At 36.7% G+C, this 18,104-nt stretch overlaps 1 protein-coding gene across 1 annotated transcript in view; it reads right to left on the reverse strand.

Moving 5' to 3' along the window:
• Positions 1-18,104, reverse strand: part of LOC103207119 (exocyst complex component 6B) — a gene marked incomplete at its 3' end in the record, with an annotated part of 605,128 nt that overhangs the window by 402,948 nt on the left and 184,076 nt on the right. Inside the window, exon 6 of the mRNA XM_007952665.2 lies at positions 7,734-7,938. Within this exon, the coding sequence (XP_007950856.2) occupies positions 7,734-7,938 (205 nt within the window). The remainder of the gene's footprint in view (positions 1-7,733; positions 7,939-18,104) is intronic.

An 18,104-nucleotide genomic window follows, 5' to 3' on the forward strand; every position in this document is an offset into this window, starting at 1 on the left:
CAGCATGTCTGGCCCTGTAGGAATAGGCCTTGGGTTACTGCTGGTAATCCTGTCTTCCTCTTGTAGGATTAGAGGAGGTCAGAACATGTGGCCTCCTTGCCGTTTTAGCACCCATATAATTTGGAAAAGGCAAGTTAGAATTTTAGAAGTAAATAAATCCTTCCCTTTGTTAAAGGGCCTCACACAGAAATCAACCTAGCCAAGAATGTTTATATTATAAATGTTATTTAGCCCCACAAACCCTAAGGCAAACTAATCAAAATAAGAAATACAGAACTGCTCTCTTCTACAAATCAATTCCATAACAAGTGAATTACAAAAACTCATTTCAATAGGAAAACTAGAAAACAGTAGACAATTAACAAAGAACTTCTTTAGACATTTTTTCTACAATCACTTCATGCTAAAGTAATCATTCCAAAATAGAGATATACATGTTTTGGGAACATGCAGAAAGATCAACATAGAAAATGTGGTAGGAGAAAGAAAGGTTTTCATGCCTGCTTTAAACATGGCTCTATTTCCCATGGAAGAAGCCAGAGATGGATCCACTAAATACTTTCAATCCAATACCATAAAAAAAAAGCAATATGAAAATTAGAATTTTTTTGCAAATAAAAACACGACTGCTTAACTTAAAATTCAATATGGTATTAAACGGTAGAGTGGATAATGTAAAAATTCCTCCTCTGATTCTGCCAAATGAGTGAACTTCTACACTAATTTTCATACTTATGCATTTTCTTTGTTTTCTGCATCTTCACAATTATATTGGAAGAAAGGTGAAAGATTCAGAGACTTCTAGCTACATACCATTTTAAACCATACTATATCATTGTTTCTTAGGTCAAAGGCAAAATATAAAGATACAATTTGGTAGAAAGTAATTTTATTTGAGATGAAAATATAAAGTCTATTAGTTTTCTATTGCTGCAACACAAATTAATACAAATTTCATGGCTTAAAGCCATATACAATTACTATCTCACAGTTTTCATTTTCCATGTTTTTGCTGGGCTCCCTGCTAAGAGTCTCACCAGGCTGAAATCAAGGTGTCAACAGGGCTGCAGCCTCATTTGGAGCTTGGGGTCCTCTTCCAAGTTCATTCAGGTTGTTAACAGAATTCTATTTCTTGTGATGGTAGGCTTCAGGTCCCCATTTTCTTGCTGCCTATCATCCAGGTATGGCTTGCAGCAATAAGACGCTGCCTGAAGTTTCCTGCCATGTGGCCCTCTCCTCAACAGAGCAGTTTGTTTCTTTAAGATCCATAGGAAAGCATCTGTTGCAGCTTTGACTCTTTCTAACTTCTCCTGCCACTGTCCTCTAGACCTTCTTTTGAAAAAACTCTCCTGATTACGTCGGGCCCACACATTCTATGGGAATCTTAAGGACTATTTTAGAATTCTGCCTACAATATGCAGTCAGAGTAAAAAACTTCCTAGTAATAAAGCTTTATCCAGAGATAAAAGAACACCTTGAATATAGAGGAATAGACTACATAATCTTCAGAAAATCCTCAAATAGCAGGTTTTACATTTTATATTTGATAAAATTAGATAAGAAATAAGTTTTAGATTATAATCTCAGATTATAATACAGGAATAGAAGAAGGAAGAGAGAAATTTCCATCAAGATAAAGCACCAAACCCCAAAACCCATTGGCAGAGAATCAATTTCAACTCACAGCAACCTTATTAAGGCACATTTATTTATATAATTTCTAGAAGAGCCCAAACCAACTATCAACATTAATTAAGGCTTTCAAATCTTTTTTCTCAGTATAATTCTAGGGAACACTTTTTAAAAAAAAATTTTAAGCAAGTCACAGTGATAAAAGAACAAAAGCAAATCATTTAAATTAAAAATGGTGTTTACTGAACTAAAAAAAATAAAATAATAAAGTTCTGAATAGCATCACTGACAATGATAAAAAATATGAATTAGTAAATTAGAAGGCAAACACATGAGAGGAAAATGACAGATAAAAATTACGGGGGAGAAGAGCAAGAGACATGCAAGATACCTATCTTTCTAGGCTCTATAACAGGAGGTTGTGGCAGAAACTAGTCAGCTATCCACCAAATATATTTCTTCTTTCTCTTGATCAAACTATATTTCCAAGTGTCCTTTGCAGTATGTTATGGACTGAAATGTGCCCCCCAAAAAATACATATCAACTCGGCTGGATCATGAATCTCAGCATTATGTAATTATCTCTCCTTTTGTCACCTGATATAATTATCCAATGTGTTATAAATCCTCACCTTTATGAAGTTAATGAGGTAGAATGAGAGGAAGTTATGTTAATGAGGCAGGATACAATCTACAGGATTAGGCTGTATCTTGAGTCAACCACATTTGAGATTAAAAAAAAAAAAAGAATTAAACATGTGAGCCGAGATCAGAGGACCTGACTACCATCAAAAAAAAGAAGAACCAGGAGCACAGTGCATCTTTTGGACCCAGGGTACAAGCACTTAGGAAAATATAGTACAGGCTTGTCAACAAAGTTCCAGGAAGACTTCTAATTGAATGAAGTGACTCAATCCTGAAGCAAAGATCAGATTAAGTTGTTGTCTTCTCTTCCATGGTTTTCTGTAGCCTCAAAGTAGGGCCATGAGATTGAGAAAGAAGCAAGAGACAAGGGCTATGCTTCCCTACCTCCATTACTCCTCCAACCAAAGAAGAAAAGAAAAAAATCAATCTTGAAAATCACATTAAGTAAATACATTAGGTATGGTTTCCACTTTCCAAAGAAAGGTGATCCAACAGAATGTAGGAAGTATCGAACCAATATCATTAATACCACACACGAGTAAAATTTTGCTGAAGATAATTCAAAAATATTTGCAGCACTATATTGACAGAAAATTTCCAGAGATGCAAGCTGGATTCAGGAGAGGATATGGAATGAGGGATATCATTGCTGATGTCAGATAGATCTTAGCTGAAAGCAAAGAATACCAGAAAGATATTTACCTATGTTTTACTGACTACAGAAATGCATTCCACTGTGTGGATCATAACAAATTATGGATAACACTGCCAAGAGTGGGAATTCCAGAACACTTAATTGTTCTCAAGGGGAACCTCTCCACAGATCAAGATGCTGTCATTCAAACAGAACAAGGGGATCCTACATGGATTGAAATCAGGAAGGGTGTATGTGAGGGTTGTATCCTTTCACCAAACTTATTCAATCTTATGCTGAGCAAATAATCCTATAAACTGGACTATATGAAGACGGACATGGCATCAGGATTGAGGCATCACAAAAACTCATTAACAACCTGTGATGGGCAGATGACACAACCTAGCTTGATGAAAATAAAGAGGACTTGAAGCACTTAATGATGAAGACGAAAGATTAAAGCTTTCGGTATGGATAACACCTCAACATAAAGAAAACAAGAATCCTCACAACTAGACCAATAAGCAACAACACAAAATAAATGGAGAAAAGATGGAAGTTGTCAGGTGTTTCATTTTACCTAGATCTATAATCAATATCCACGGAAGAAGCAGTCAAAAAATCAGACATTGTACAGCACTGAGCAAATCTGTTACTAAAACCTTTTAAAGTGTTAAAGAGCAAAGATGTCACTTTAGGTACACCTAATGCAAGCCATGGTATTTTCAGTTGCTTCATATTCATGTGAAAACTAGACAATCAATAAGGAAGACCAAAGAAGAGCTGATGCATTTGAATTGTTGTTGGTAAAGAATACTGAAAATACTGTGCAATGCAAGAAGAAAGAACAAATCTATCTTGGAATAAGTGCAGCCAGAATGCTCCTTAAATGTCAGAAAGCCAGATTTCATCTTACCTACTTTGGTCATGTTGTCAGAAAGGACTAGTTCCTGAAGAAAGGTATCACTCTTGGTAAAGTAGAAGGGCAGTGAAAAAGAGGAAGACCCTCAACAAAATGGATTCACACAGCGCCTGCAACAATGGGCTCAAGAATATCAAGGATTGTGAGGATGGCGCAGGACTGAGCAGTGTTTTGTTGTACACAGGGTCCCTATGAGTTGGAACCAATCAATGGCACCTAACAACAACAACATGGTTTCCCCATAGAATCTATTGTAAAGAAAGAGATCAGAAGCCTACTAAGTTTTGGAAGACATCATAATGCCAAAAAAAAAAAAAACCCACAAATCTGGACTAAATAAACCTTTCACTGTTCAGAACTTTAAACCTCAGGCCCCTAAACTTTCAGGAGCAGAAAACAGAAACTGAAATATAGATATAGATGTAGATGTATATGTGTGTGTGTATGTGTGTGTAGATGTAGGTATAAGTGTAAATATATATATGAAACAGTAAGAGAGAGAAATATTCCTTTCAAGGAAATACAGATACTTACAAAGTATATATAGAGAAAAACAGAGAAGGAAAAATCTCTTAGTGCAGCCCATAGCTCAGGAGAACAATGGGCAATTTCTAGGCAAGGAATTTCCCCTACTACCAGGACTTCTCAATGCCTACCCAAGAAATTACATGATTTGCTATGGAACAACGAATACTGTGTCTTCTACTCTTCTCTTTTGTAAATCAAAGGGTTTTTGTGCGGTTATCCTATTCTAGTCTCATCATTGTATATTTGAGAGGAAAAGAGTGAAGACAGAGGTGCAGATAACTTGTCATTTTAGTTCACTAGTTACCAGTCTATAAAGAGCCACATCTGGATCTGATAGACAGGATTAAGTATCACTGGGAAATACTAGACTTCAAGATGGATGTAGTGATTAAATGAGACATCGGTTGTCTCCCTTAGGGAATGGGTGTGTTCTATGTACGCAAGGAAGAGTTAAGGGAATCTGTGGCAGAGACTTACTTACGGAGATTCACCAAATATGTTTTCTCCTCCTCTTAGGGACAAAGTGAGATTATATTTCCCAGCTTCCCTTACAGATCACTGTTGTTGTTAGTTGCCACTAAATTGATTCCAACTCATGCCAAATTCATATGTGTAGGGTTTACTTAGTTGTAACTGCCAAGCCTGTCTTCTAAGGCACCACTGGGTGGGTGTGAATGCCCAAGCTTTTGGTTAGTAATTGAGTGCTGACCCATTTACGTCACCCTGGGATTTCCCATTACAGATAGGTGTAGCCATATAATTAAGTCTGGCCACCAGAATATGGTTAGAAGTAATATGTGCTATTTTTCCAGGTAGCCCTAAAAACTTTCTTTTGTCTTTCCCATTCTGCAGCAATCCTGAAAGCCACATTAAAGATAGCAGAGCAACACATAGAAAGATTCTTAGTCCCTGGTGGCATAATGCCTAAGGCATTTAACTGCTAACCAGAAGGCTGGCGGTTCAAACCCACCTGCCACTCCTTGGAAGGAAGATTGGGCAAACTACTTCTGTGGATGATACTGCCTCAGAAACCCAAAGAGGGGTCAGTATGAGTCTGAATCAACTTGATGGCAGTGAGTTTGGTTTTTTTTGGTAAATCATCATTGAGAAGAGAACCATCACAATGAGAAACATCATTTGGGCTTGGCATACGTGAGAAATAATCTATTTCCTTTCCCTCCTCCAACACCCATGATTTCAAATATTTATTCAATCCCTACTACATACAAAGTATGTAGCAGTTTCTCTTTTTCCTACTTTACCTACATTCTAGGCCCTACAGAAAATTCAAAGGAGCCCTGGTGGTGTAATTGTCGGTTGCTATCCAAAAGATCAGAGGTTTGAACTCACCAGAGACTTCCCAGAAGAAAAGACCTAGTGGTCTAATCCTGTAAGGGTTAGAGCCTAGAAAACTCTATGGGGCAGTTTTATACTGTCAAATAGGGTTGCTAGGAGTCGGAATAGACTTGATGGCAAACAACAGGAAATTGTAAAAGGTATAAGCTATCTCAAGGATCTTAAATATACCATAACATGTTGTTATTTGCCGTCGAGTCGGCCCCGACTCATAGCGACCCCTCCTTGGGTTTCCAAGGCAGTATCACTACGGAAGTAGGATTGCCCAACCTTCCTTCCGAGGAGTGGCTTGTGGGTTTGAACCGCCAGCCTTCTGGTGAGCGGTCAAGTGCCCTAGGCACTATGCTACCAGAGCTCCTATACCATAACATAGAGTAACAATATATGTTACCTGAGATCAAAAATTTTATATGAGGAACAAAAGGTTATCAGTCAATTAACAAGTTCCAAATTCACAATAGGCTTATTCATCATTTCTTTATGTGACAAAACATAGCAAACAGCTAACCACTTATACAAATTGAGTGCACAGCAGACAAATTCATTTCAATCTGATCTAAATTCTGCTACACAGTTTAACCTTTACAAGTTGTCTAAAACTTCCCTCCTCTGAGCCTTAATTTCTTCAGATATTTAAGGAGTAAGACTTGGTAATCTTACTCATCAAGTGAGGTAATAATATTCTTCATGGAATCCTCTCATCAAATGGGAAGTAATGTTAATTTCTCAAAGTAGAGCCTAGAAAAACAACTTTAAAAAAAGGAAGCTTCCACAGAGGCTTTGTATTATACTCTGATATTTTAAAAATGTAGGAAATGTTAATCAACCACAATACTCAAAGATTTGTCTTACAAGATACTTCCATTCCTGTACTCAACAACACGAAAGTATATTTTCAATCATAAAATTTGTTACTTCAGCACTACAAGAAGACATGATGTTATTTCTATCAGACTTTTGTCATTGACTAGTTTTAAAAGTTGCACTTTGTAAAGTATAACAGTGACAAAATTGAAAAGAAAAAAGAGTAATAGAAACAAGTCAAACTGAACTCCCTTAGAGAAGGGTAATTGGCAAATCTCTCTTGCATAATCAAACAGATATTTGAAAAAAGGTTACCAGTGCTAGTTGAGACCTAAAATACAACCCCAAATATAATCGGCTCCCTTATTTCCCCCAGATGATAAGAATTACAAATGACCTACTCAAGAACACAGTTGTTTACAGAACCAAAAAACATTTTCCATAAACAACTAAAACTTCTATTTATTGTTGGAGGCTACATAATCAGGTATACTGAGAAATTTTAATAAAATCAATGTGACTTGAATTTTAAAAGAGCAAGTAGTACTGAAAATCATTACTATTAAAGCTCTTTTATTCATAACAACAAAAGAAATTCAGATGTTTCCTGTGGTACTGGTCATTTGTTGTTGTTGTTGTTATGTGCCGTTGAGTCGGACTCGACTCATAGCAACCCACCCCTCCTTGGGTTTCCGAGGCAGTATCACTACGGAAGTAGATTGCCCAACCTTCCTTCCGAAAACTGGTCATTTAGACATAAATATTTTTTCTTTATAATTTAAGGATTTCTAACACACCTGTTAATTTATAGCTACAAATAAATCCACTTGTATGATCATAATTCACAGCATTAACTAATAAGTCCTTTTTCACTGATACTTGTTGATGAGGACATTAAGTAGGAGGACCACTTTAAAATTTCTTAGGCTTCAAATCATATCCAAAGTCAAGGGAAGGTTTGTTTTTTTTTTTAAACAACAACAAAAAAACCTCTTTAAATCCACAATATAAACCATCACAATTGAACAATATTTACTGCACATCTAAGAGCAAAAAATTACTATTCAATTGTTGAACTAGTCCCCAAATAGATGAAGGACTTCCTTAAAATGACAAGATAAGCAATAATTAAGACACTTGGTAATGAAAAGTCTATGTTTAACTGAATATTTGCAAAGCCAATGGCCAACCTATCATAAACCCAAAACCTACTTGCTTCATGGCAGTCTCTCCAATTTTGTCTGAATGTTTGCGGATGCTCTCCAGAAAGTCTTTGAGATCAGACATTGAAACATCTTTTATTTCTTCTCGAAGCTTGGGGATGTTGTCCACCATCACCTTGCAGAATCGATAATGGCTTACTTGAGGCAAATACGTATGCTCTAAATGTTCCAGAGTTTTCAGTGCAGGATAGTGCCTACAAAAGAAATTGATCATCTTTAGCTTAACTCAGTATTCTTTAGGGGCCTCAGGCAAAAGTTCTAGTCTGAATTAGCTTTCTATACATATTAAAACAAATCTAATATTAAATTTCAATGAGAACATCATGGAAAATCTCAAATTATTATAGATTAATACACATATTAAAAGTCTAGTAAATTAGAACTAAAAAGGTTTTATCTCAAAAATGCAGAAAACTTAGAAAATCTACCAATGACATTCATTATATAATAAAAGAAAATTTATAAAGTACATATCATCTCATTACCAAAAAATCATCCCATAAGATCAAGTATCAAGGCTAGACTATAGCTATGGCAGAGGAAAGAATTTTGCAAATCTTGTTCCCAAAAAACAACTATAAACTAGACAAAACTGTCCAAAAGTACTATATCATGGCTCTGGAAATCAGCCAAACACAATATTGCTAGAAGAAATATTGCTAGAAACAAAGAAGGTTATTTCGTAATAAGAAAAGAAATACTATTTATCTGATAGGTAGAAAAACTTTCATAGCATAAGACGAAGAATAAAACTAAGATTGATAAACTAGGTAAAAACTTACAATAAGCTATGTATAAAACAACTATAAGAAGAATACAGAGGAAACAATAAATTAGTAAAGATTGCATCATACATATAAAAGGTTAATAAACTTTAAAAATAAAGTTTAATAAACTTTAAAAACTTTAAAAATTAGAAATGAACAAAGAAAAATCACAAAAGAACAAAAAATGGCCAACATATTTTTTAAAAGGATGAAATTCATGTGAAGAAATGCAAATACAAGACACAATTTTGTCACTCAAACTGCCTAAGAGTTCTTAAACTATAATATGTATTATCATCAAGGGTCAATAGATGGGAATTCATGGTCTGCTGACCAAACTTTTTTTTTTAAATGACACAAGGTTTCAAAGAAGAATTTTAGCAAAACAGGTATTCTAAATAATTCCATTTCCAAATAATATTAGATGTGCAAAAAGATGTATAAAGCAAACTAGTTGCCAATAAGTTGATTCAGACACTAAGCAAACCGCCTTGTGTCAAAACAGAACTGTGATCCACAGGGTTTTCAGTGGCTGATTTTTCAGAAGTACATCACCAAGCCTTTCTTACAAGGTGCCACTGGGTGTAGGTGAACACACAACCTTCCAGTTAGCAGCCTAGTGTGTTAACCAATTGCACCACCCAGGGTATTGAGTTGCAGTTGTTTGTTGGTCTGTTTGTTTTTTAATAGAAGCAAATTTGAAAAACTAACTTAGATATCTGTTGTTGTTATTGTTGTTGTTGTTGTTATGTGCCATCGAGTCAGACCAACTCATAGCAACCCCTCCTTAGGTTTCCGAGGTGGTATCACTACAGAAGTAGATTGCCCAACCTTCCTTCTGAGGAGTGGCTGGTAGGTTTGAACCTCCATTCTTCTGGTTAGCAGTCAAGTACCTTAGGCACTGTGCTACCAAAGCTCCTAACTTAGATATCTAATAAAAAGGAATTGGTTAAATACATTATGGTGTACATAAATGATATATGAGGTAAAAGACTAATGAAATGGCAAAATATTTACAACGTTGTTAAATAAAAATTATTTCAAAAAATAGAACTTACAAGTATATGATTTTTCCAAATTATAAATATTTTTGTACAAATTATGAATACATATGCATATATAAGATATGTATCACTGAATACATATACACACACACATAAGCACATAGACTAGAAAAATATATACAAATATGTTAACCATGGGTTTTTGTTTTTTGATTGGTTTCATTTGGTTTTTTGATAGCAAGAGTGTGGGTGATAATTTTCTGTTTCATGCTTTTAATTTCCAAATTTCCACATTTTTCCATGATATTATGTAGTACAGCAAGAACTCAGTACCATTCTTATGAATTTAAAACAAAAATCTTACAGCTCTATATTGGATTTTTAAAATGAACTCACAGCAGATACTTGCGGCTCTTCTTGCTCCTATGAACTTAGTACTACAAAAACTAAAGACCAGAGATTGGTTTTACTTGCTGCATTTCTTTTGATGTTTTTTCCCTTACATATTTCAAAAAACAAAATCTCACTCCAAATAAATGGAGGAAATAAAAGTTTACTTGCTCTATATTCAAAATAAATTGTACATATATAGTTAAGTCAGAAATAGCTGCTTTTGTTAAAATGCTACAGACTCAAAAACAGTACAATTCACATGATTTAGTGTAAACAGAATGGTGTTTACACTACAATTAGGTATGAAGAGCTATGTGCAATAAAATGTAATTCCTCTAGAGAGAAACTTTAGACTGGATAGAAAGCCAGAAATTAAGCCAAAAAGATAAACACACTTTGGGGTTTAGTTATATTTTTGAACACTGTTTATAGAATGAGAAAATCCAACAATGTTGCCTGCGGACAAAGGCACATTCACTGATGAGACACATGGCTGCACGCTGAAACATCTGGTCTGTCAAATAGCTCTACATTTTTCAAGATAAATTAGTACACAAGACAGTGATTCCTGGTAATAAGGAATGTCATCTTATTTCCCTATTATCCTTTTCCCAGTGCAATCATGTACCATCTATACCAGATCAATAAGATTTCAGCTTATTCAAATTTCTAGTGTCTTTCCAGTGATAGGTTAAAGAGTAACACCCAATTAAACACCTCGATACGAGGCACCCAAAGGAAAAAAAAAAATTCTACTTCCAGTGGCCACAAGAATTCAAAACTAGATCATGACATTACATTTGACAACCTCCAAACATTATAAAAACGGAATTAAAAGCCAAATTTCGAAGTTTCATTTGCGTGTTTGTGCTCGCTCAAACTCTCTCACTCCCTATGCAGGCTTTATCTCTAATAGATATTTGTTTTGAACATAAGCAGGGAATAAAATGGAGGGAAGCAGGAAAAGAGGTCTAAATAATTCTAGAAATTGGATAAATAAGGTCAGAATAACTTAGACGTGGTTAAAAGCTATCATAAGAAGAGGCATGTTGATACCAGGTAAATATGATTTGGATATTTTCTTGATATGCCATGGAACTCTTTCAAAATGATTGTTTTAAAAATTCCAACAAGTGATTCCTCTAGAGCACATCACAAAACCCACAATTACTGAATTAATTCCTACTTATAACTACCCCTAAAAAATAAGAATAAAAAATATTCAGAGCAAGATAAAAATAAGAACAAAAAGCTCTCACTACAGAAAATATGGGAGCTCTGGTAGCATAGTGGCTAAAGCACTTGACTGCTAACCTGAAGGCTGGCGGTTCAAACCCACCAGCCACCCCTCGGAAGGAAGGTTGGGCAATCCTACTTCCGTAGTGATACTGCCTCGGAAACCCAAGGAGGGGTCGCTATGAGTCGGGGCCGACTCGACGGCACATAACAACAACAACAACAACAGAAAATATATCAAAGCCTTTTCTAATCAAAGAGCATCATAACAAATATTTAATCCTTTCTATGTGACACAGATAAAAAGATGGTCAGATATCTTCCTTTGGGATCAAGAAACAATATGGTCAGTATTTATAGGTTAAAAAAGAAAAACATAACTAGGCCAACAGCCATGAAGAAACTACAAGGAACAGACCTGTCCTCTCATTTTAAATAAGTATAGAATCCTACATAAAAATATATGAAACATCAAACACCAGGCTACAGATAAATACATAAACATTTGAGAAGATCAGATGGGGGTCAGTGAACAGAAGTATACTCTGGACTAAGGATAGAGTCAGCAGAGGCTAATCTTGCACAGATACCACTGATACAAAATACCTGCCATCCTTACAGAAAAAGCAGAAGATATAGAGTAATCCCTCATAGACACCCAGATATGGTGGGAGAGAGATCCAACAGATCTCCCAACTCAGAATCATAGTACTGGGGGTCACCAGACTCAATTGGCACAATAAAATACATAAAAGGCTTGTTCCTCATCCTACATTGGTGAGTAGCGACTGGGGTCTTAAAAGCTTTCAAGCAGCCATCTAAGATGTAACTAATGGTCTCCTATCATCAGAAGCGAAGAGGAGTGCAAAAAGAAAGAAAGAAAAAAAAAAAAAAAACAAGGGCATTGGGAAGCAATCAGCCCTAGGACATGATGGCCCTTGAGACCAGAAGAACCAGATGGTGCCCAGCTACCAATGCCAACCACTGAGGAAAGGATCAAATCTGGAGATCCTGGATAGAGTGGGAGGAAAAACATGGAACAAAATCCAGAAACTCAATAATGACCGGAATTACTAGTCAGATGGAGTCTGGTGAGACCCCCAATACTACGGCCCTGGGATACCTTCTGGGCCTGGAATAAAACTCACTCCCAGGGGCTGGCTCTCAGCCCAACAGTAAATAAGATGTACACGCAGACCATGCAACCCAGGGTGATGCACCCACATACTCTATGGAAATGCATCCCTTGGAGCAATCAACCATGAGGCACCAGAGGGGCAACATTCGCACAAGGAAATGCAGGACACACAGGACTGCATAACTATGAGGGGCATGGTGGGAGAGGGGGTCAGTGGACAGGGAGGGGAGGAGACTGGGTTAGAGTTTGGGATGGTAAACGGGGAGTGAAACACAATGGACACATAATGCTGAATGTAAAACAAACTCTGCTCTGCACACTTGCACCTAAAGCACAATAAAAAATACACACACACACACACACACACATATGAAACAGAGTTCTGGTAAGATGACAGAATAGGCAAACAAACTACACAGACCCTTTTCAACAAAGAAAAGAGGAAACAATTAACACAGACACAGAAGGTACTCCTGGAGTCCTGAGCTTTGAAAGGAAAGGTACAGAAGTGGACAAAACACCAACAGCAGTAGAAGAAACTGCATGAAAACACCAAAAACAGAGATATACAGAGTTGTGGACTATCAGTGATACTGAAGGCATGGACAGCTTGGATACTGCCAAGTGGTGTTAGGACCTAAGAATTACCTTAAAAATCGTCCCTGCTAGCAAGGGGCTGCACGGAGGACTACACTGGTAGCTGGTGAATAAAAAGGGAATCACAAACAGGGAGACAGGCTGAGCTGTGGACTTTTGCCTGTCTAGAGGCCACAGCATTTTGAATGTTTACAAGCAATTAGACCATTTGGGATATTTAAAGTGACAGCCTTGTCTCAGATTCCAGGGACCTAGGAATAGGCTCTACTTGCCAAGGACCGCAGGGACATACTGGACACTGAGGACCAGAAAGGTGTGACATTCCCCTTGTTACTCTTCTACCCCACACCCTCTTGGTAAATGGAAGTATGGCCATTTCTCACTCCCACCCACCTACTGGGCCAGCAGGAATTCCATCCCAGTCTGTATACTCTGACAGAGCCTGGATGCCCTGCACTGCCCTGCCTAGATGTTTGTTTGGTTTTTTTTTTTCCCCCTTTCCTTTTTCTAGTTTCTTTTTGTCTATTTTATTTTATTATTATTATTTTTTTAATTTTTCTGCCCTATTTATTATTATCCTTTCTCCTTCCCTTCCCAGGTTCTAGTTTTTGGCTTTTTCTCTCTTCCCTTTTCCTGGTTCCCATTTTTTTCTTTCTTATGGTTCTCCTCATTCCTTGTTTTCCTTCTTGCATTCTCCTAATTTTTTTCTTCATTAGTCTCTTACTCTACCTCTTTGTTCTTATTCCACCCTCTGCAGATACTGAGGGGTTTTTTTTTCCACCCCAACCCTTTTTTTATTCATATTTCTTTTGGCTTTTTTAAGTATTTCTTTAACTATTTTCTCTCATTTACTGCCTTTCCACTTTTCTTTATTTTTTCTCTTTTCTCTTTTTGGTGATTGTTCCTGTGTGTTTATTCAGCACATCTTTTTTTGTCCTCCTGCTTTTACTTTTTTTATGCCTTTTCAATTGTTGCTTTCGTCGCAGTGGGAGAAAGCAACCGTGCCCATATGACCCAACCACACCCACACCTCCTGCAGCTCCACTTACTGAGTGAGAGCCACCACATCCTTCTGCACCAACTGGCCAATGATACATGACCACCAATAAGAGCCAGACTCACTCATAACTGCTCTTCACAAACAGTTAACAGAGATCTGTGCAGCCACTCTCATTCTCCATCACACCCACCAGGAGACAGGTGATGAGAGCATAACTGCTACCAACTAGCGAATACAGAAGCACAGTATCCTTCATACTCAGATACATCAAAAAAAAAAAAAAAAAGGTAAACTAAAAATTTGGGGAAATCACTCCAACATAAAATCACCAATTAAATACAAATACAACAATATCACAATGTCTCGGAGACAAGAGACCATCACAGTCCACACAAAGAAGTAAGATAAAGCAGTAGAAACAAGGCACTAGGATACAAACCCAGAACACTTCCCAGAGAAAGAATCAGCATTGGAACTGCCTGATAAAGAATTCAGAAGAATTATATTTAGGTACCTTCAACGGATTGAGAGACAGATCAAGGAAAACACTGACAAAATTAAGGAAAACACAGACAAAACCCTAGAATAATTTCAAAAGATAATATAAGAACAAAATGACAAAATAAATGAAAAATTTGAAATGATACAAAAGCTACAGATAGTAATCCAGAAGATTAATACTGAATTTTCACAAATAGATAACACATTGAATGGACAAGTGAGAAGAACTGAATCACTGGAAGACAGAATTAGTGAGACTGAAGACAAATACCTCAATACTTCTTTAGAAAGGGATCAAACAGAAGAAAGATCAAAACAAAATGAACACCTAAGATTCATGTGGATACCATCAGAAGAATAACCTACGGAATGAGAATTCCAGAACAGGAAAAGAAATATATAACCACAGAGACAATTGTCCAAGATTTGCTGGAAGGTAACTTCCCTGATACGATGAAAGATGAGAATATATCCATTCAGGAAGTCCAACAAACTCCAAACAGGACAGACTTCAAAAGAAAATCACCAAGACATACTGTCATCAAAGGTGATCCCACAGAATGTGGAAATTATCAAACAGTATCATTAATATCACACACAAGTAAAAATCTTGCTGAAGATAATTCAAAAAGTTACAGCAGTATATTGACAGAGAACTTGCAGAAATGCAAGCTGGATTCAGAAGAGGCCGTGGAATGAGGGATATCATAGCTGATGTTATATGGATCTTGGCTCAAAGCAAAGAATACCAGAAAGATGTTTACTTGTTTTATTGACTATACAAAAGCATTTGATTGTGTGGGTCATAACAAATTATGGATTAACAATGAGAAGAGTGGGAATTTCAAAACAGTTAATTGTACTCATAAGGAATCTGTACATAGACCAGAAGGCTCTTGTTCAAAAACAACAAGGGAACTGCATGGTTTAAAATCAGGAAGGGAGGCATCAGGGTTGTATCCTTTCATCATACTTATTCAATACGTACACTAAGCAAATAATCCAAGACGCTGAACTATATGAAGAAGAATGTGGCATCAGGATTAGAGGAAGACTCATTAACAACCTGCAATACATAGACAACACAACTTTACTTGCTGAAAGTGAGGATGACTTGAATTACTTACTGATATAGATAGAAGCTTATAGACTGCAGTATGGATTATAACACAGTATAAAGAAAACAAAAAAATCCTCACAACTGAACCAATAAGCAACATCACGATAAATGGAGAAAAGATTGAAATTGTCAAAGATTTCATATTACTTGGTTCTACAATCAACACCAATGGAAGCAGCAGTCAAGACATCAGAAGACGTATTGCATTGGGCAAATCTGCTGCAAAGGACCTCTTTCAAGTGGTGAAGAGCAAAGATGTCTCCTTGAAGACTAAAGTGTGCCTAACTCAAGTCATGATATTTTCCATCACCTCATATGCATGTGAGAGCTGGGCAACAAATAAGGAAGACCGAAGAAGAGTTGATGCTTTTGAGCTGTGGTGTTGGCAAAGAATACTGAAAGCACCATGGATTGCTAAAAGAACTAACAAATCTGTCCTCAAAGAAGTGCAGTTGGAATGTTCCTTGGAAGCAAGAATGGCCAGACTTCCTCTCACCTACTTTGGTCATGTTGTCAGAATGGAACAGTCTCTGGAGAAGGATATCATGTTCAGTAAAGTGGAAGGTCAACAAATAAGGGAAAGGCCCTCAATGAGATGGATTGACACAGTGGCTATAACGATGGGCTCAGGAATAGCAGGGATCATGAGGCTGGCAAAGGACCAGGCAGTGTTTCATTCTGTTATACATAAGGTCACTATGAGTTGGAGATGACTGGACAGCACCTAAGAACAACAACAAGGAGCATTCCAGCTATACTTTCTTCAAGTCAGAATTGTTCATTCTTCTGGCAGTCCATGCTACACTCAATATTCTTCTCCAACATCACAATTCAAATGGATCGATTCTTCTGTGGTCTTCCTTATTCATTATCTAGGTCTCATATGCATATGAGGCTATTGAAAATACCAGGGCTTGAGTCAGGTACCTCTTAGTTTTTGAAGAGACATCTTTGCTCTTAAACACTTTAAAAAGGTCTTTTGAAGCAGATTTGCCCAGTACAGTATGTTGTTTGATTTCACGACTGCTGCTTCCCTGGGTGTTGACTGTGGACCCAAGTCAAATGAAATCTTTGACAACTTCAATCTTCTATTTATCATGATGTTGCTTATTGGTCCATTTGTTAGGACTTTTGTTTTCTTTATATTGGTGTAATCTATTCTTAAAGCTGTAGTCTGATTTACATCAGTGTTTCAAGTCTTCTTCACGTTCAGCAAGCAAGATTCTGTCATCTGCTTAACTGTTAATGAGTCTTCCTCCAATCCTGATGTCATGTTCTCCTTCATATGGTCCAGCTTCTTGGATTATTTGCTCAGCATGCAGATTGAATAAGTATAGTGAACCCCGACACATACTTTTCCTGATTTTAAACCATGCAGCATACCCTTATTTTGTTTGAACAACTGCCTCTTCATCTACGTACCAGTTTCTCATGTACAAGTTTCTCATGAGCACAATTAAGTGCTCTGGAATTCCCATTCTTTATAATCGTATCCATAATTTGTTATGATACACACAATCGAAAGCCTTTGCATAGTGAAACACAGGTAAACATCCTTCTGGTATTCTCTGCTTTCAGCCAAGATCCATCTAATATCATAATGATATCCCTCGTTTCACACCCTCTTCTGAATGCATCTTGAATTCCTGGCAGTTCCTGCCAATATACTGATGCAACTATTTTTCAATTATCTTCGGCAAAATTTTATTTGTGTGTGATATTAATGATATAGTTCAATAATTTCTATATTTTATAGGATCATTTTTCTTTGAAATGGGCATAAATATGGATTTCTTCAAATTGGTTGGCCAGGTAGCTGTCTTCCAAATTTCTTGGCATAAATGAGTGAATGCCTCCATCATTGCAACCATATGTTGAAACATCTCAATGGGTATTTCATCAATTTCTGGAGCTTTATTTTTTTTGCCAGTGCATTCAGTGCAACTTAGACTTCTTCCTTCAACACCATCAGTTCTTGATCATATGCTACGTCCTAAAATGGGTGAACGTCAACATCAACTCTTTGTGGTACAGTGACTGTGTATTACTTCCATCTTCTTTTTCTGCTTAGTGCATTGTTCAATATTTTGCCCATAGAATTCTTCAATATTGCAACTCAAGGCTTGAATTTTTTCTTCTGTTCATTCCACGTGAGGAATTCTGTGCATGTTCTTCCCCTTTTATTTTCCAACTCCAGGTCTTTACACATTTCATTATGATACTTTACTCCTTGAGTCAGCCTTTGAAACCTTCTGTTCAGTTCTACTACTTCAACATTTCTTTCATTCTCTTTAGCTATTCTCCTTTCAAGAACAAGTTTCAGTCAATCTGAAATCTATTTTGGTCTTCTCTTCCTTTCCTATCTTTTTCATGACCTTGTGCTTTCTTCATGCATGATGTTCTTTTTTTTTTTTTAACCATTTAACCAACCAATTGTTGTGGAATTGATTCTGACTCATGGCAACCCCATGTGTCTTAGAGTAGAATTCTGCACTTTAGGGATTTTTTTTTTTATTGTAATTTGGGTGAAGATTTACAGAGCAAATTCACTTTCCATACAGCAGTTCACATATACTTTGTCTCATGACATTGACCACAGTTTAC

The sequence above is a fragment of the Orycteropus afer genome, unplaced genomic scaffold (genome assembly GCF_000298275.1).
Source record: "Orycteropus afer afer isolate SDZICR_OR568_19922 unplaced genomic scaffold, OryAfe1.0 scaffold00354, whole genome shotgun sequence".
NCBI classification, from domain to species: Eukaryota; Metazoa; Chordata; class Mammalia; order Tubulidentata; family Orycteropodidae; genus Orycteropus; species Orycteropus afer.